The sequence below is a fragment of the Pan paniscus genome, chromosome 3 (assembly GCF_029289425.2).
Source record: "Pan paniscus chromosome 3, NHGRI_mPanPan1-v2.0_pri, whole genome shotgun sequence".
Classification (NCBI taxonomy): domain Eukaryota; kingdom Metazoa; phylum Chordata; class Mammalia; order Primates; family Hominidae; genus Pan; species Pan paniscus.
This window is the reverse complement of record NC_073252.2, coordinates 180,660,907-180,681,547: the sequence shown is the minus strand read 5'-3', so window position 1 is coordinate 180,681,547 and position 20,641 is coordinate 180,660,907. Positions and strand designations below refer to the sequence as shown.

At 44.5% G+C, this 20,641-nt stretch overlaps 1 protein-coding gene across 3 annotated transcripts in view; it reads left to right on the top strand.

The window, feature by feature from the left end:
* Positions 1-14,988: 14,988 nt before the first annotated feature.
* DCTD (dCMP deaminase) overlaps positions 14,989-20,641 on the top strand; it is a 31,167-nt gene continuing 25,514 nt past the window's right edge. The window contains exons 1-2 of one of the 3 annotated variants that reach the window (XM_003823444.6): positions 19,138-19,622; positions 19,756-19,876. Coding sequence is in view for 2 of the 3 variants with exons in the window: in XM_034959456.3 (XP_034815347.1) it covers positions 18,977-19,002 (26 nt within the window). In the remaining variant the exon portion in view is untranslated. Of the gene's footprint in view, positions 19,003-19,057; positions 19,623-19,755; positions 19,877-20,641 lie in introns of those variants that run through there. The other 2 variants (XM_034959456.3, XM_003823445.6) reach the window with 2 other exon arrangements.

The window sequence follows — 20,641 nt, the reverse complement described above, 5'->3', positions numbered from 1 at the left end:
ATTTCCCATCGCTACCTGGACAACAATCCTGCCCTGCCTCTCATCTATCTCATGACTAATACATACCAATTGGCACCTAATAAGGTCAGTTTTGTGAGGCTGGATTCCCCTGGAACTATTCCAACTGGTTTAGAATGAGCATAAGAGGTCACCATGCCATTTTTTTTTTCCCATGCAAGTGCAGCCTACCTCAACAAGAAAACATCCTATCCAACCAGGGCACCTGGTTTCTAGAAGAGGTGGATGCGTGTGCCACTTCTGTTTTCTTGGAGGACCAAGAAGCAAGGTACTCCCAGAGCAAAAGGGATCCTTTTGTATGGTCAGGCTGTAACAGATGTGGGTGAGTCTGGTATGGGCCTAAGGAAGTAACTCTGACACTAGTTGATTCCAAAGAAATATTGTTCCACAATAAACATACGTGTGCATGTGTCTTTATAGCAGCATGATTTATAGTCCTTTGGGTATATACCCAGTAATGGGATGGCTGGGTCAAATGGTATTTCTAGTTCTAGATCCCTGAGGAATCGCCACACTGACTTCCACAATAGTTGAACTAGTTTACAGTCCCACCAACAGTGTAAAAGTGTTCCTATTTCTCCACATCCTCTCCAGCACCTGTTGTTTCCTGACTTTTGAATGATTGCCATTCTAAGTGGTGTGAGATGGTATCTCATTGTGGTTTTGATTTGCATTTCTCTGATGGCCAGTGATGGTGAGCATTTTTTCATGTGTTTCTGGCTGCATAAATGTCTTCTTTTGAGAAGTGTGTGTTCATGTCCTTTGCCCACTTTTTGATGGGGTTGTTTGTTTTTTTCTTGTAAATTTGTTTGAGTTCATTGTAGATTCTGGATATTAGCCCTTTGTCAGATGAGTAGGTTGAGAAAATTTTCTCCCATTTTGTGGGTTGTCTGTTCACTCTGATGGTAGTTTCTTTTGCTGTGCAGAAGCTCTTTAGTTTAATTAGATCTCATTTGTCAATTTTGTCTTTTGTTGCCATTGCTTTTGGTGTTTTGGACATGAAGTCCTTGCCTGTGCCTATGTCCTGAATGGTAATGCCTAGGTTTTCTTCTAGGGTTTTTATGGTTTTAGGTCTAACGTTTAAGTCTTTAATCCATCTTGAATTAATTTTTGTATAAGGTGTAAGGAAGGGATCCAGTTTCAGCTTTCTACATATGGCTAGCCAGTTTTCCCAGCACCATTTATTAAATAGGGAATCCTTTCCCCATTGCTTGTTTTTCTCAGGTTTGTCAAAGATCAGATAGTTGTAGCCGGTCCAAATGTCCAACAATGATAGACTGGATTAAGAAAATGTGGCACATATACACCATGGAATACTATGCAGCCATAAAAAATGATGAGTTCATGTCCTTTGTAGGGACATGCATGAAATTGGAAATCATCATTCTCAGTAAACTATCGCAAGGACAAAAAACCAAACACCGCATGTTCTCACTCATAGGTGGGATTTGAACAATGAGAACACATGGACACAGGAAGGGGAACATCACACTCTGGGGACTGTTGTGGGGTGGGGGGAGAGGGGAGGGATAGCATTGGGAGATATACCTAATGCTAAATGACGAGTTAATGGGTGCAGCACACCAGCATGGCACATGTATACATATGTAACTAACCTGCACATTGTGCACATGTACCCTAAAACTTAAAGTATAATAAAAAAAAGAAAGAAATATTGTTCCATCATTTATCCTAACTCTTAACCTTGCCTAGAATATGCTGAAATGTTGAAAGATGGAAGCTTCTGTGTTATGAAGCCATGGGAAATGAACTGAGGGAAACTTGACATTACTGATTTTTAGAAAGGGATAACTTAGAAGCAAATATCTTGAGAAGGGATGGGATGCAGAGAACACATGGAGAGACTAGCCTTTGATAGAAAAGGAAGTTGTTTTCTCAGTTGCTAAAGGAAAGAAAAAAAATCAACAATGTCAAGTGTGGATGAGTTTGTGAATCTGACGGTGGGAAGGTGAGGGCGGATCTGATGGCCCCTATTTTCTCAGCCAAGTGTAAGGTAAAGTGGATGGAGGATGTGAGGAGGCCACTAAGAAGGGTAGAGAGTTTGAGAAGAGAGAAGAAATGGTCTTCTTGGAGACAGGGACAGTAATCTTACCAGCAAAAATGCACTGGGTTGCTGGGTTACAGTGAAAGCCCATTTGGGGTGCGGGAGGATGAATTTTAAAGTGAAGCCAATTTGCTTAGTTGTATGAATCTGGCCAAAGTTCACCTGCTGGGTGCAGCTGAGGAGGAGTGAGCACCTGGGTCTCCTTAGGCAAGCATGATGCAGGGAGAGGGGGCAAGGTGGTTATAATGACGGGCCATGGGGTGTAATCTGGAGAAAAAATGTGAAGGAAGGAAAGGACTGATGGAGATCAAGAAACTGAGAATTTTATGTCATAATTAAAGGCGAAATATGGTAGAAATACTTGATCAAGTGACATAGAAGATAAGAGGTCATGGTTGGTATATGTAGTGTTCTGGAGGTGATGCAAGTTTGGGCGAGGCATGTGAATCACGCAGCCTGTGGCAGTCATGGAGCAGAGGAAAATGTATTCATTGGCCCCAGGAAGCCCAGGAACTGATTGGCAGGGTGTTGGGTGAGTCATCTAAGTAGCTGCTGAGGATGTCAAAAAAGGTGATGAAGGACACCTGAGGGACAGAGGTCGAGTCCGGTTGGGGATATGTTGGTACTGACAGATGCTGTGAGTCTCAAGGGAGAGAGGTGGGAGGTGATGGTCTGGAGTGGCAATAGTCACCTCCACAAATAAGCTTTGGGACAGCCTGGTTTCAATGAAGGTTAGGAAATGGATCCAGCCTGCAGGAAGAGGCTGAAGCTAGAGGGCAGGGCTTGCTGTTACTTCTGGAGCAGGGATTCCGGGGGCCATAGTGCATGGCACACAGGTAATATGTTTGTTCTGTATTATTAATAATGTTTTCATTGACCGAAAAAGAAATAAGTGCCCGTCAAAGAAAAATTGGGAAATACAGGTAAGTATGGAGAAGACAATAAAAACCATCCATAATCTGACTCTTGGTGACGACAACTTTTAAATGTTTTGTGTTTTTCCTTCCAGTCTTGCCCCTACATATCTGCACACATTGCCCAAATTAACCATGTGTGTAATTGGGTAAGCTAAGATGCAGTATAGGTTAGAGATTGAGTACATAGGCTCTGGAGTCAAATCGACATAAGTTCAAATCCTGGCTCTGTGATTTATTAGTCATGTGAACTTAGCCAAGCTTCTTAAATCTGTGACTCAGGTGTTTATAAAATAGAGATAATAAGATAATTCGTTGCGTCATCGGTCAATATGAGGATGAAATGAGACAATGTATATATAGCAACTTACCACAGCATCTGGTACACAGTAAGTTCTCAACACATTTTTCTCTTTATCTTTTTTAAATGAACATTTCCCGTATTATTAATAATTCTTAAAGTCCAGGATTCTTCCTATTTACTGAGTATCCATTGTATTGATGTACACTGTGTCTATCCCTTTTTGATGACAGCATAATACAGAAGTTGAGGCAGCCTCCAGAGTCAAAATGCCTGGGTTTGACTCCTGGCTCCGCAACTTATCCCTGTGACTTTGCTGAGTTACTCAACTTCTATAATTTCAATTTTCTGATCTGTGAAATGGGGATAATTATATCCCTACTGAGTTTTTGTAATAATTACCTGATGTAACACATGTGAAGTGCTCAGTAAATCTTAGTGATGTTGATTATGATGATGACGTTTGTGAATATTTATAGTGTTTCTGACATATGCCAGTTTGCATTACTGGTTTTCATAATTTCTAGAAAGTGTGGGTAACTAAAAGTGTAAAGTTTACCAGAAAAAGAGGGGCTCTGGTTGGCCAATAGACAAAATTTACTTCAAGATTCTGAAAGGTGCAAGTAAAATAAAACTTGCATAATAACAACTAATATTTCTTTTTTTAGTAAAACTGTTGAATCAAGAACAAGGCAAACCACTTCAGGAGGCCATGGAATGTGATTATAAAGTAATGAGACAGACTCCACAGCAGCCAGCCTTATAATTTTACAGTCACACCTAGAATGTTTCCTCTCTGCTAGAAATAGGGGGCTTTGGTGAGCCTGATTATGTCACTGATGTCAGCTGATGATGAATAAAAGTACACACAAATCTGTGAATATTCTCTTTGGCTCCAAGCTTTCATACTAGTAATATGACCGAGCATATGTCAACTGGCTTTCTTGTGAACCCTAAACTCATTCTTTTCCCCAGATATAACCTTCTATTTGGTGACTCAAGCACTAATGAATTCAATACAATGTCTGTTATTGTCAGAGAAAATTCCTGGTACATTTTTAGTTATTATCTCAGCTGATGATACGGGTCTGAATTCAAAAATGGAATCCAAATTCTTCTGAAGCTGCACTTTGGGAGGCCGAGGCAGGTGGATCACCTGAGGTCAGAAGTTCGAGACCAGCCTGGCCAACATGGCGAAACCCGTCTCTACTAAAATATAAAAATTAGCCGGGCCCTGTGGTGGGCGCCTGTAGTCCCAGCTACTCAGGAAGCTGAGGCAGGAGAATCGCTTGAACCTGGGAGGCAGAGGTTGCAGTGAGCCGAGATCACGCCACTGCATTCTAGCCTGGGCAACAGAGCGAGGCTCCGTCTTAAAACAAAAACAAAAACAAAAATTCTTTTGAAGCTGTGTGAGATCTATCTGTTCACTTTATCTCCTGCTCTGTGCATGAAACAATGAACATTGGTTATATTAATACAATACTTTCCCACATAAAAGAAAAATCACTATTTTTTCAAGCAAAATTTTTATATTAAAATTAAAGACCTGGGAGTATCAAAAATATCGGACGGTAGAACCTGGCCAAGAGCAATACAACAAAGATATTTAAAACTGCTGCCTGCTAAATGGGGAGGCGGGGAGGCTATGCTTCTTTCTCGCCCTTCCTTTGACAGATCTTTTGACAGAAACATCAGTGGAAAGGATTTCTGCTGTGTCTACATGAAGTGAGGAATTGGATTAGATTTTTCACATCCTGTAGACCATGGTGTATAATAATCTAGAGTAATGAAAACATCATTGGTTATGATAGATTACAAGATGACCCTGTAATAGCTAAATTGAGATCAATTACCTTGACTCCAATAAGAGAATGTTTCCGCGTGGGAGGAGAGGAAAACAGGAGCAGAGTGTAACTGTGAGGAGAGCAGCTGTTGGTCATAGGGATGGAGCCTCAGAGGTCCAGGGCCCCAGGACCAGCCTCACAGGCGGGTGACTGCCCAACTCTCCTTCATAGAAGAATCCTCTGGAGAGCGGAAATGCCCTCAGGGCAACAGTTACTGCAGTTAGTACATTTTGTTAACTCTCAGATCTAGTTTTTTTTTTTTTAATTTGTGAGTTTCTTTCTTTTTGCCCTTTTTAAAAAATTTCAGCTCCGTATTTTTTAATTTTACCTATTTCTTCTTTGGCTACAACTTGAGGCAGCCTTTACTCCCTTTGAACGTGGACTGTGGACAACACCCGGCAGCTGTATTTGTCTTGTATATAAATATTTCACAAATGTTTGGCCCCGTAATCCATGCAAAGCCTGAACCAGGCTATGCAGTGGGTGCCCAATAAACATGCATATGCCTCTCAGTGTACAGGCCTTTCACCTCTTCTCTGAGCCTCTCTACAGCCCTGTGAAGAAAGCAGCGCAAGGCTGGGCGTGGTGGTTCAGACCTGTAATCTCAGCACTTTGGGAGGCAGAGACAGGTGGATCACCTAAGGTCGGGAGTTCAAGACCAGCCTGGCCAACATGGCGAAAAACTGTCTCTACTAAAAATATACAAATTAGCTGGGTTTGGTGGCACACACCTGTAATCCCAGCTACTCGAGAGGCTGAGGCAGGAGAATTGCTTGAACCCGGGAGGCGGAGGTTGCAGTGAGCCGAGATTGTGTCACTGTACTCCAGCCTGGGCGACTGAGCAAGACTGCATCTAAAAAAAAAAAGAAAAAGAAAGCAGGGCAAGCATTAATGCCGTTTCCTAAGAGGAGAAAATGGCGCAGATATGAAGAAGCAGAAACAACTTCCCATCGTTGTTAGTAGAACTAGAATGTGACTCTTGTGACTTCCCTTTGCAGCTTCTCCTCTTTCTAAGGGAACCGACAGAGATCAGCAGGTACAGTAGTTGGAGCACACCATGCTTTCCCAGAAACCTCCAGTTCTTACTGGCTTCTGCCGAAAACAGTCACACCAAGAATGGGCTTTGAGTCCCCACAGCAGAGGTCCCTAACTGTGAGTTTCTAAATTCCTAGGATGTTGTTTATGGATGGGTGACACATGACCCTCCAAAATCATGTGCCAACTGCTTGTGTGTGCATAGTTCCAGGGACACTCCAGAGCTACCAGCAGATTCTCAAAAGGTCCCTCAAATGCTAAGAGCTATCACCTAGGTCAATCTTACACCTAAAGCTCTTGAGGCTTCTTCTAGCCTTTGCTCCAGGAAGAGATGCCGATGATGAGTGAAATTCCAGTATTTCAACTCCGTGAGATGATTCTCTACACTGGAACTTTATTAGAATAAACACATGAGAAATTCCTAGTCTGCAGGAATGCGGAGGCCGTGCTTGGTGTCATCAGGGTAGGCAGGAGTTACTGTGGATAATGGATGAATCAGCTCTGGAAGAAAGAAGCTCAGTTCAGTCACTATCAGTGAGCCTCAAGCTTTGGCTTATGTAAAAAGCTCCTGGAGAGATTGAGAAAGCTTCAGATTCCCAGGCCTTATCCCAGACCTACTGACTTGAAAGCTCTGAAGATGGAAACTTGTCATCTGTATTTTAAGTGACAACCTTGGGTAATCCCGCCAGTTGTCCACACTAGGAGAAAAAGTGCTGTAAAGGGTGCTATTTTTTCATGTCAGGAACATCTCTTCTTACATATAAAGAAGTTTTTGGTTTTTTGTTTTTTTTGTTTTTGAGACGGAGTCTTGCTCTGTTGCCCAGGCTGAAGTGCAGTGGGTGATCTCGGCTCACTGCAACCTCTGCTTCACGGGTTCAAGTGATTCTCGTGCCTCAGCCTCCCGAGTAGCTGGGACTACAGGCACGCACCACCTAGCCCGGCTAATTTTTGTATTTTTAGTAGAGACGGGGTTTCACCATGTTGGCCAGGCTGGTCTCAAACTCCTGACCTCCGGTGATCCGCCCACTTCAGCCTCCCAAAGTGCTGGGATTACAGACACGAGCCACTGTGCCCGGTGGAAGTTTGAGGAATTTAAGAAATTATTATTAATTTAAGTAAAAACCACACAAGGGCAAATGCACAGCATAAACAAATAGTGCAATGAATTGTCACAAGAAAATACACGTGGGTAATCATCACCCACGTCAACAAACAGAACACAGCACACCCCCCGCCACCACCTCACTCACTTCCCAATGGAGATTCCCTCCATTCTCTCTAGAAGTGCCCCTTGTTTTACCCATTTTTTTAATTTTTAATAAATTGAGTCATACACTATTACTTTGTATTTGGTGGCAACAGGTTCTAGAAGCCACACCAGTTATTTTAACAGAGATAATTTAATATAATGAATTCCTAACTGGGTATTACAGAACAGAGAGAAAGAGACACTGAGGTAGCAATGTCAGGGTGCGATTACCACCTCTAGGACTGGGGAGACAAAGGGAAGAAGTTGGAACTATTAAAATTGAGAACAGCAAGAGGAGGGATGCTGGGGAGTCAGAGCCCAGACCTCCAAGGGGATGCAATGATGCTTTCTTTGTGTGTGTGATGGAGGAAAAACGGAAAACAACCCATGCTCCAGGAAGGAGCCAGTCACGTCTTCCTCACAGCCTTGAGGTCTCCCTCTGGTGCCCCCTATTGGTAGAACCTAGCAGAGAGACAGCTAGAAAAGCAGAAATGTGCTTTGCAGAGTCCTAGTCTCAGCATTGCCAAGCAGAGAATAAAAGGATGGGCTTGAAGCAGGAAGACAACAGTTAAACACCTGGCACAGTGTCCCTAGCTCAGTATGATCTTTGTGAGATTCATCCATGTGACATGTACCAGAAGTTCGCTTATTTTTATTGCTAAATAGTATTCTGTTGTATTAATACACCATAATTTATCACTTTATTGTTGATGAACATTTGGGTTGTCTCAGTTTCTTGACTATGATGAACAATAATAGAAAGATGTTTCTTGGTGCGCATGTGTGCACGTTTCTGTGGGCCTATGTCTAGAAATGGAGGATGGGTCGCAGAGGATGCATATATTAAACTTCACTAGATCAGGCCAGTTGTCCAAAGAGATTCTGCCAATGTGTACTCCCACTAGGAGTGTAGTAGACTTGTCAGCTCCTACTCATTCACATCAGCTCTTGATGTCTTCAGTCTTAAATTCTAGGCATTCTAGCCAATCTGATAAGGATAGTGATATATCATTGTAGTTTTAATTTTCTTTTCCTGATGACCAATGACTCTGAGCACATTTCAAACACGTTTGTCAGCCATTTTGTGCCCTCTTTTGTAAAGTCAAGTTTGTCAAGTATCTTGCAAACTTTTCTGTAGGACTGTTTCTTATTGATTTGTAGGAATTCTTTATATATACTGAAGATGTCTTTTATCATTTCCATAATATGCTCTTTCTTTGCTATAACTTACCTTTCCCATTCTCTCAATGAAAAAGAAAAGTTCTTTTTTTTTTTTTTTGTAGACGGAGCCTTGCTCTGTCACCCAGGCTGGAATGCAGTGGCACGATCTCGGCAATGAACCCCATTAGTGAGGGCTCCATCCTCCTGAACAAGTCTGTGTTTCTTTTGCTAAATAGCCTAAGAGCTCATTGTAGAAATCGTTCTAAATTCTAGAGAAATAAGGCGGGTGTGGTGGCTCATGCCTGTGGTCCCAGCACTTTGGGAGGCCAAGGTGTGTGGATCGCGGGAGCCTAGGAGTTCAAGACTAGCCTGGGCAACATGTGAAACCCTGTCTGTACTTAAAAAAATACAAAAAATTAGCTGGGGATTGGAGACCCGGTCCTAGAAGCAATTCTTATTATATGTATTTCGCTATTGCTGAATGTGATTGGATATATGCCTGCAAGCTTTTAAATTTGTGTTTCCATGAATTTCTAATGGATTTCCTAAATGATAGGAAGCCTTGTGAATTTGGGACCTGTGCCTTCCATCTGATTCAGAAGTCTTTATAAAGTCCTAACTAGTAGTCTTCCTGGCACCACTGTACATATTCCTTAGTGCCAGATTGGTTTCCCACAGTGCTGTTTTCTGTCTTTCTTTGTCTTTGCTTGGCTCTTCCTAGAGAAGTACACGTTAAATTTTCTTTTTCTAAAAAAAAAAAAAAAAAAAGCATTACCGTAGGGTGGATAGCAGGAGGAGGGCTGATGTCCACCGATGACTCCCAGTTCAACCTGGGCCACAGTCAGCTGTTTGGACTACTGAGGCCACCACGTACTGACTTGCAAACTGGGATTCTGGTTCCTCATCACAGGACTCGGCAAACTTGACAACTAACTGTTGCCTCGGCTGGCACAGGCCACTGTGTTTGCACGGCCTCCCTGCCCATGTTTGCATGGCCCTTGAGGGAAGGATGGTTTTTACATTGTTAAATGGTTGAAATGAAACCAAGAAAAGAACAATATTTTGAGGCATGTGAAAATTAGACGAAATTCACATTTCAGAGTCCATAAATAAAGTTTGATTGGCTATAGCCACTCTCATTTGTTGATGTCCTTGACAGCTCTTTACAACAGCAGAATTGAGTAGATGCACACACACTGCAGAGACGCAGAGACCATGTGACCCTCGAAGCCTAAAATCGTTACTCTCTGGTCCTTTACATGTAAAGTTTGTAAACCCCTGCCTTATCTGGGGGCCAAAAGAAAAAAAAGAGAGATAATGATTCCTACACCAGAAGGTTTTTGTGAGAAGTGAATGAATACTAGTGATAAAATAAGAGACTGTACTTGGAATATGTGGGTGCTTCAGAAATGATTTCCTCCCACCAAGCTTAGCAGCTGGCCCTTATCACATTCCCTAAACAGTTACATTTATAGCCAAGATGGCTTTGGATCACAGCACAGAGCTTCTGCATGTCACATAGATGGACAGGATAAATGTACCTCACCGTCTACTCAGAAATACCCTTCATGAATGAAACTCCTAGAAATCTGCAAGGATGAATTTAAACCTAAATGCTTCCCCATGAATTTGAGAAACCTCTAATATCCAGTCTAGAAATCACACAGCTGAGTTTAATAATTTATAAGTGTTTTATGGGTAGCAGCACAATAGTTGGGAAAGGCAAGTTGCTCATAAACTGTTCCCCCAGATCCAGGAGATGTAGATTGCAGTGGAAAGCGACTCTACCTTGCTTTCCAAAATTAATCTTTAAAAAAAAAATTGAACTTTTTAGAGGTAGGGTCTCGCTGTGTTGCCCAGGCTGGTCTCGAACTCCTGGGCTCAAGCAATCCTCCCACTTCGGCCTCTGGAATAGCTGGGATTACAGGCTCGGCAACAGCCCTTTAATTCTAAATCCTCTCCCCAAGTGACTCCCTGCTTCAGATAATTTTATGTTCCTATGGCCACTAGAGAGCACTTTGAGACTAACAAACTTTGCTCTGTGCGCCCAGGCCTCTGTTGCACCCTGGTCTCCTGAGGTGGAGGGGCTGTGTTCCGCTGCTGCGCCATCTAGCTACCAGCGGCGGCCTCCAAATGGCTATCAAGGCTGATGGATGCATTTTGTGAAGCTTAGTGACCTGTGGTAGTGATAATGAAGTATTCTGAAGCTCAGATAACATTTTATTCTGTCACTATGGTTTTCTGACTTTAGTGACATCACCTAATTTGTACTGCTTTGCCGCGTGTTTCTCAGGCAAGCATTTCAGCCAGGGTCCCAGTTTCCTTATTGCTCCTCCTCCCTTCTGTCAGATTGAATTTCTCTCAAAGAGAAAATATTGCTTGATATTGATTCCAGTGCACGAGATAATTTCAGGTTCTCACTCTATAGTTCATCCAGGGTCCCTGTTTAAAATCTTGAAGAGGTTTTCCAAGGCTAAGAGGCACAGTTCAAAAGAACAGTTCTTGAATGTGTTTACAAGACCCTTGGCTACATTTTCTGATGTTTCAGCAGCAGCTTGCACTGATACACTTTCCATTGCTATTACAACTGAACCATATCATAGGGAGTTGTACCAGCAAGACCATCAAGTTTTCTAAAAAGCTATAAAGCTTTCATGTTTTCTGGCCTATTTCTTACTGTGCTCTTAAAAATGTTTAGCTTCTGCCGAGCCAAATGTGTACCTCCAAAGGCAGACACAGTGAAAAACTCTTCAAGTATCTCAGTGACCGCTGCAATATCTGTATATACAGCAGGAGGATGATTCTGTTTGGATGGAGGAAGGGGCAGTTCTCTGTGGTGTGCCCTGTGAATGAATCACACCGCCCTTCGGCGAGGCCCGTCAGCACTGGGGTCTAGCTACGGATGTAGAAGGAGAATCCACTTTCCTGACCACTGCTTATGAGCACTCCCCAGAGCCATTCCATTCTGGTATCATTGTTTGCATCAAGGAGAAATCAAAGTCATCAGTTCTAGCCCTGACTCCTCAACAGGTGGAGGCATTTATAAGGAGAGGTTTTCAGGGGATTTCTTTGAGGTTTTCAAAAATCCTAAATAATTTCTCCCTCTTTTGAATGACACTTGACTTTCAAGTAAAGAATATGCCTGCATGTGAAATGTCAGTTCTGTCTAATAATAACCTGCTTAATGTGCCACTGAAATCGCTAATCGAATTTGCCACCATTTTAATAAAATGAAGTTCTTTTCCTCTGTCCTGGCGCCTGGCTCCTAGAAGCTGGTTAGAACGGTCAAACTGTTACAAACAAAACGGATGGCTTCATAAGGAAATTACACTCTAAAATGTAAACTCACTATCTCGCTCTTTGCCGACACACGTCGTTTGTACTTTGCCATGAGAATAGCAAGGAAGTGAACAGGCTACTAACCGAGACTTTCAAGAAATATACTTCTCTAGGTTTCACAGGGAGCCATGAATATGAAAACTTAACGGAGTGGAAGGCAAGATAAGGAGTTTCCATGGGGACATGTGCATTATTGAGTAGATATGGCTAGTTTTCAGCAGCCAGACTTAGTTTTTAGCTATCAGTCTCTAACCCAGACCAAGCCACCTTCTTCTCCAGTCCTGGAGGGTGTACCACATGCTCCTGTTTCTTTATTTCATGTGATGCTTTTTTGTGTGTGGGTAATACGATAGTCAAACTTTATCTGAAAGGCAATGTTATCCCTGGGATTTCAACACGGGTCGAATAGTACAAAGCTGAAAGATTATCTACATGTGCATGTATGCATGTTTCTTTGACTGAAATTCCATGATTCTTGGGGGCTACAATTTTGTTAAGGACATATGAACATTTAATATGTAGTGAATGCAAAGAAATGGCACCGACTCTGCCTTGTCTGGGCTTTGTTCCAGAAACCAATACAGATGGAGTCTTCTCCCTAGCTAGTGCAAGGCTCCGGTTAGGGCAACCTCTCATACTTAAGGCTGCGGTGCTAGTAATTCTGCCTGAGCTCTCGCTCCATGTGCAGGCTCCCATTCCTTGCAGCGTGTGTATCTCGCACTCCTTCCAAAACAGAAACTGGGGTATAAACACAACTGAATATTGTGCTAAGTGGAAGTAATAATAAAGGGAACAGGAATACCCCTGCCTTTATAACCTACTTCCTAGGTGGGAAGAAGGGGCTTTTTTAGGTAGAAGACACACACACACACACACACACACACACACACACACAATCATATTCTGCTTTGGGACAGCTCTCTTTTATTGTTGTCTTACATCGCCACTTAACCACTGAATCTTGGGTAACCTATTATGTAGTTTGATCTTCTCTCCGGCAAAGAGAGGGAGAAGACTGATGCGGCTTTCTTTATGCCCCTCGAAAGCTTGGCAGAGTGCCTTCCACAGAGAGGCTCAATAAACAGTTGTGTTTTGATTCATGGACTGCAAAGCTGGACATGAGCAGTGTGGCATGAGGAAATCTCACCAGAGCAGCCGTGTGAATGGGAGCGAGCCAAGTCATCTTTCTGGGCCACTATTTCCTCATCTGTAAAAAGAAGGGGCTGGACTCAATGATTGCTAAGGTCACTTCCCAGCTCTGTAAATTCCATGCTTTTAAAAAATGCTCGGATCCTGAAAGAAGAACATCTTCTTGGGTTTGCAGACGAAACAGCCCGGGGTGTATTTATGTTTGACCTCCTACCACATTCTGACTTTCTACTCTAATGAATCCTGGTTTATTCTTCACTGAAACGGCTCGGCTCCAGGAGCCCTTGGTGTGATTCTAACACAGTGTAGATGTCGATTTTTCTTGCAGGTTAGTGGTTACTGTAACCACCACACTATTAGATCTCTCTCGTTCTCTTAGGGATGATTTCACAAGGGCCGTTCCACTCCCTTTGGTTGATATTTAACTCAATCCAGGGCTAATTTGAAGATAGCATTACTAGGATCATGCTTCATGGCTGAGAGCTCCCTACCTTGTATCATTTCAAGTTGTCTATCAAACACTGCAGCAGACAGAGGTTCATCAGAAATGGGGCCTTTGGAGAACTCTGGCCTCGGTACTGCCATGTTGCTCTCTGTCAGCTCTTGAATCAAAGCTTTGAATTGCTTACTGTGAACAGTGTCAACAGTCATTCACATAGGACAGGCTTCCTCCCTTATTTTGTTTGCTCCTGACTGTAGAAGATGACTTTTTCCCTCATGGCATTAACAACAGATTGTTGTCGTGGTAGGATCACAGGTGTTATCTTCAATATACACATACATGGTGTGCCACAATACTAAAATATTAATTTGATTCGCGCCCTCTCCTTTTAGAGGTTCACACCCAATGAGCTTTCCAGTTAGCTGAGGGAAGGCGCAACACGTCAGGCAGGTTATGATGGCCATTAGCTGCCAACTACAATTTCACAGGGACTTTCATTTACAATGGTTCTTAGGCATTCACCTTGCTACACCAGTTAAAATACACACTGCAAAATGAGTGGTGACTATGATGTCGATAAAGAATTCTATATCCAGAACCGTAATACCTTGTTGATTACCCTTTAGGAGGTTCCTTGGTGACCCCAGCGTAGAGGGTGTAATTTAATGAAATCATTAACATTTCTATAAAGCCAACAATCTGATACATTCTCTTCAGGTTAGGCACTTTCACAGAATAGCGTAAGTGACTGTTCCACATGAAGCATTATCTTTTCTTGTACAACACTGAAAGCTTACATGCTGCTTGACAAATGTGAATTTTAAAAAGTAAGAATGATTGGCACTTGGTAACTTACACAGAAATAGAAAGTGGTACGAGAAAATTGCCCATTTCTTTTAGATTTACATTTTATATGTTTTTTTTTTCTTTTAAGAAGCAATAAGACATGTAATTTCCATCCACTTCAACCAGTTATGTATGAAAGAGGCTACAAGTTCAGCTCTGTAGAAGCAAAGCAAGTCATGGGGAGAGGCATCACACCAGGAAAGAGGAGACAGCCTTCCCCTCCGCCTTCAGCTCTGCTGTACGAGAGATGGTCATTTTCAGGCCAAGCCCCAAATCCTAGGACTGAGATCCATGCCTCCTTAAAATGATACTGTTCACTCTTGTTTCCCTGACCCACCAGCCCCAATGTCTCACTTATCAAATGTCTCTCCAGGTCTATGAATTGCAAGGAGAAAAAGGAGGCGGATAGGGAAGTAGAACCAGAGTTCACAGACAAAGACTTCTTTCTATGAGTTAGATGCTCCAAACAATTTGGCATAGAACAATGATTTTCTATTAACTCATTTATTTAGTCAACAAATATTTATTAATATAAAACAGCAAAACACCCAGCTTTGTGCATATGCCATGTTAACGTTTCCTTATTGATCTTCATTGAAAAAAAAAATTTTTTTTTTTTTGAGATGGGGTCTCCCTCTGTCACTCAAGCTGGAGTGCAGTGGTGCAGTCATAGCTCACTACAGCCTCAACCTTCTGGGCTCGAGCAATCTTCCCTCCTCAGCCTCCTGAGCAGCTGGGACTACAGGCACGCACCACCATGCTTGGCTCATTTAAAACTTTTTTTTTTTTTTTTTGCAGAGACTGGGTCTTGCATAGCCCAGGCTGGTCTCAAATTCCTGGGCTCAAGTAATCCTCCCACCTTGGCCTGCCACTTTGCTGGGATTACAGGAGTGAGTTCATTACAACAAACCCGGCTCTTCATTGTAATTTTGAAGATGTATAATGACAAAGTAATTGGTGGCTTCAACTCATAACAAAAACGCTGTTTAGGGATCCTGATTTTTTTTCTAATAGGAGTGCTCTGTCATGTCAATTTGCAGTCTGTATGCCCTTCATGGAACACAAACAACTGACCTCATGCTCTAACATACATACGAAAATGTATATACAGGTTGAATATCCCTTCTCCAAAATGCTTAGGACCAGAAGTGTTTCAGGTTTTGGATTTTTTCAGATTTGGGAATATGTGCATATATGTAATGAGGTGTCCTGGGGATGGGACCCAAATCTAAACACAATATATATTTATGTTTAATATACACCTTACATACATAGCCTGGAAGTAGTTTGACAGGATATTTTTCATAATTTTGTGCACCTATCACATGAGGTCAGGTGTGAATTTCCCACTTGTGGGAGTGTCAGCACTCAAAAAGTTTCAGATCTTAGAGCATTTTGGATTTTGAATTTTCAGGTTAGGGATGCTCAACCTGTACTGTATTGATAAGACCACATATTTATTTTTTTCTAGAATTTTCATTGTGACTTTTTTGTGGTTTAGCAGACTTACAGTCATCCCTTACTTAAGATTTAAAGAGTTCTCTCTAGTGTGCACTTTAGCATGGAAACATAAACAATTATTCCTTTGAAAACCAGTCAAAGTGGCACTTTGCCTCTAAGTGCAGTTGTTATGAAAAGGAGTTTTTGGTCCTGACTGACAACCACCAAATTAAGAACAACAGGCAGTTTATAACAACATTTACTATGTTCACTGGGCCAGCAATAAGGTTCACTTTTTTCTGTGTTTATTTGGCGAGAGGGGAATGTGAGGGCAAGAACTGGCTTATAGTATCCATCACGGTATTTACAGCACTTAGCACATAGCAGGGAATTAATAAAAAATGAATATTGTTGATTTTACAGAGACTCCAAGAATGGAAGTAGCTTCTCAAGGTTACTCGGGTTGTAAGAAGTGGGAGTAGGGTTCAAAGTCTGGTCTGACTCCAAGGCCGGTGCTCTTTCTCTCATGACAAACTTGATGGACAGATTGGCCACCTTCCTGACTCCTTGCCTCTGTTTCCCCAGTCACAGGTCTCATCCTTACCTTGGCAGGCAGAGGAGGTGGAAGGAGGGGCAGGTAGTATCTTGGTACGGCAGACATTTGCAAATGCCATCAACCCCTCTTCTGAGGCAGCCCCGGAAGAGTCTTACCTTGACTTCTGTTTTTAATCGGGATCCCCTACCTAAGGCACACTGAAATATTAATATATTCCAGGTTATGCTCTAGACTAGACATAGATAACATGAAACCCCATAAACAAAAGGGCCAAGACAGTAGTCCTTAGGAATGTGCTGATTGTGTTCAACCTGTGTGAGGCCCTCAAGGAAGGCCAATCTAGATAGGGCTGAACACATACCTAACCTCTGTATGTGTAGTAGGTGGAGAAAGATCCTCAATTATAAGCCCAAATACAAGGTATTAGCAAGAGAGATTTAACACCTACAGTCACACTTGGAGTTACAAGGTGTTAATGAGAAAGACATACCAAGGAATATATTTCTCCCCCCTTTGGCCGCGTGGCTTCACTATTGGTGTAGAATATTTGAAACCTCAAGTTGTGAAACTCTGAACCAGGAGGGTTTCCTGTATTATGAATGATGTCATCTTTAAGATGAGGGACTTTCAGTGAAATGCGGGAACATTCAGGGTAATGTGTTTTCAGCAAGCAGGAGCTTGAATTTATGGCAGAGGGGAGTGTGTGAGTTGACCAAAATGGAGAATGATGAGAAGTAACTAAATTATGTATGACAGTCTTTACCGAGCAGAGGAAGGAAGAAAGCTTAATGATGTTGTGGTTGAAGCAGCAGCAGCAATTGGTGATGTATGGGTTGTAGGTTGGTAAGAAGAGAAATGGATCTATGAAGACCCAAAGACTGTAGATGAGTGTGACAAAGACCAAGCGGTGGATTTGGGAGGAGGAGGGAAACCAGGGGCTCAGGATATATGACACATTTTAGCGGCAACAAGACAGCCATGTAAAGTCAACTTGACATTAAAAATCATCATCTTAATCTATGTGGCTCTTTCAAGCCTGAGTCTTATCAAGGCAAAAAAAAAAATCTATAGTTAACGATGAAGTATTTCTCCCTTTTGCTTTCCCGGCATCCACCAAGAGCAGTACATAATTTAATTATTGGATCTACAAGCTGGACCATGAGATGAAGAATGATGTGTCTGCTGTAGTGAGAAATTAGATAGAACCAACTGTTTACTCTCATCATTCTTCCTCCGTTAGGCTAAATTAACATAGTTAACAAGTTTTTGTTTTGTTTGGAATAGCAGTTCAAATCTGGGATGTGCAGATCAGAACTGATGATTATTACAGTAGCTGTTATTTATGGAGTGCTGACAGTACCCTCAAGTCCCATGAGTGAAACAGAAAGGGGTTCTTCTGTCATTCTCTGTGCTAGAACCACTGTAAGGGGCTAGACGTCTGCACAGGGTAACGAAATTCATGAAAACCAGATTTAGTTGCTTGGGGCATACGACTCCAGAAATGTCACTGATGGTCTTTCCTATTGCCCTGTTTTTCTCATCTTTGAAACAACTGCAACAAAATGTGCACTATATAAGTGGGCGAGCATTACCAGGAGGTAACATGCAGTTGGGGTGCATGTGCGGTGATACGGGTCGAGCAGGGCGCGGCAGGCTTTAGCAAACACCTCAGGCCCTTCCGCACAATTTGAGCAGAAACTGAAAGCCTGTCAGGCGCAGCCACATGCAGATCTAGCTTCGAGGCACTGAGCCTCGAGGCACAGCGCCCCCGCCGGACCCAGTTCCCTGCCCTATCCAGTGTGTGAAACTGTGACCCAGCCACCGGCCAAGGGTCCCCACGGGGACGCTGCGACACAGCGGGCTCACTCCAGAGACCCAAACCAGGTCTCCCCACCTCCCACCCCGCCAGTTTCACGGCACTAGATTCTCGGGGTCGTCTTTTAATCACAATCTCTATAGCCGTGTCTCTAAGCAGTTGATGGAACACGGATGGTGGGGAAAACCTCACCACCACCACCAAACCAAGCAGCCCCCGACGGTCGTGCAGTCAGGCCCGGGAGCGCCCAACTCGCGGCCACCCAGCGCCACGCGTGACCCGGGCAGCGGGGCGACCTCGGGGCGGTCTGGCACCCGGGAAGTAGTTTGTGCTCGGGCTCTGAACACCGCCGGCCGGACCGCGGGCTGCGTCACGGGGACCGGGAGGCGTACGGCGACGCGGAGCAGCGCCTTTGCGGCGTGCGACCCGCCCCCGCCGTCCCTCCCCCTCTCCCTCCCTCCCTCCCCCTCTCTCTCCCTCCCTCCCCCTCCCACCCTCCCCCTCTCCCTCCCTCCCTCCCCCTCTCCCTCCCACCCTCCCCCTCTCTCTCCCTCCCTCCCCCTCCCACCCTCCCCCTCTCCCTCCCTCCCTCCCCCTCTCCCTCCCTCCCTCCCCCTCTCCCTCCCACCCTCCCCTCAGGGCTTCGGGCCCCCGGGGCCAGCTGCCGTCCTGCGAACGCGCGGCGCCCGGGCCGCTGCCCCCTTCCGGCCCCGCGGCGGCCCCGCCTCCTCTCCCGACTTCCTTCCCTGAGCGCGGCGGCGGCGGGGACGAGCACCGGCCTGCGCGCGGAGCCGGCACCGGATGGTGGGCGGGAGCCAGCCGTGCGGGTACGCGGCCCGCGCGCCCCTAGCCACCGCCGCGTGGCACCGTCCCGAGCGCGTGGCGCGGGGCGCTGGCTGCCGGGCGGGGGCCTGGGCCGGGGCCGCGGACGCTGGGGGCGCCTCGGCCGCGCTCAGCCTTTAGATCGGAGAATGCGGGCGGGGTGGGAGCGCTCGGGGTCCCCGCAGTCACTCCAGGGTCGATTTCTCGGCGGGCGCCGCGGCCTGTGCGAGGCCGGGCCCCTTGGAGTGCCCCGGGAGGTGGTGCTGGGCGTCTGAACGCCACATCGCTTCCTGCGCCCGTGTGTGGGTTGGGAATGCCGAGCGTAGGCCCTGGATCAGAGCTGACGGGGTTGCGAGCGGCGTGGGGTGTGCCTGGGACGGTGACCGGATGTGTCTTCCTGAATCGTTGTATTCGAGCTCCAGTTCCCTCTGTTTCTACAGCTGGGCCTCAGTCCTCACAGGGCTCTAGTGGGCGTTCAGCCACACCAGGAGAAGGCGCCCAGGGGATTAACAGGACCCTTCCCTCTCCTGCTCTTCCCTCGCCCCCCATGGCTCCCCCTCCCTCCTATTTAGTCGGTACTTCTCCAGCACCCCACAGCGATGATGGATGCTGGCCGTAAAGCCAGGTGGGAAACCAGGCTGATTCAGCACCTGTCTTTTCCTGTTAGGGGGGTTGCCAGGCCTCTCAGATGTGGGGCAGCGTAATCAGTGGGTGACCATGGTTCCCAGCACCCACTCTCCACTGCATCCTTGTCTTAGGCACTGCCGCCCTGCACTGTAGCAGATGCCTAAATAAAGTGTGGAGCCTGAAGCAGAAGTTTTGGGAGATGCTTGCCTTCCTTTAGACCACATTCCTCGCCTTTCTCAAGATTTCTCCGTGGTACCCACCCCGTTTTTGTGTTGTCTTCCTTCCTTGCCCTTGTTTAATTCCTTTTGAAAGCGACCACTCCCCTGAAGTCCTAGGACCCCCTTCGTGGGCTCTCCCTGTCGTAGACAGTCTCTGCTTGCCCCTGGTAAACTACGTTCCAAAAACCTTGCTTTAGGAGTAGCACTTGACGTTTTTCATAGTTTCTTCTCATGTAATTCATTACTCGGAGTTGATAACTTCTGTCCCATCTGGATTATTGAGGAGAAAGGGAAGGGAAAAATTATCTGGTTAATATCAGAGTTGGGAAGGCTTCAGATGTTTTCTTTGAATCCATCTGGCATGGATAGTAATCCTGTGTGGTTTAGGTTAAGTTACCTAAGTTCTCTGAGTCTGTGTAAGATGGGATGGCACTGTCTACCTTAGCTAGGAGTAAGGCTTGAGTGACGTGTATAAACTTTAACAATGTCTGGAATCTATAGATGATCAATAAATATTTCTTTTTTCCACCCTCCTCCTGTGCTGACTCCGCTTTGTAAGGGAGACAGGTAAAGGACAGAACAATTTGTAGGCTGGCATAAAAAATCCTATGAGAAATCAGCAAATAGATGAAATATTTGGGAACGTGAAGCTATAGGTTTCAAATTCAAACTTCTGAAATAGGAAATTTCTTAAGTTTTTACTTAAGACCAGAGACTGTTTAGGGCCCATGTGCTGTGATTTCTGATTGATAAATGTAGCTGAAGTTGCCCATGTTTAGAGATTTAAAAGTTCAGTGTG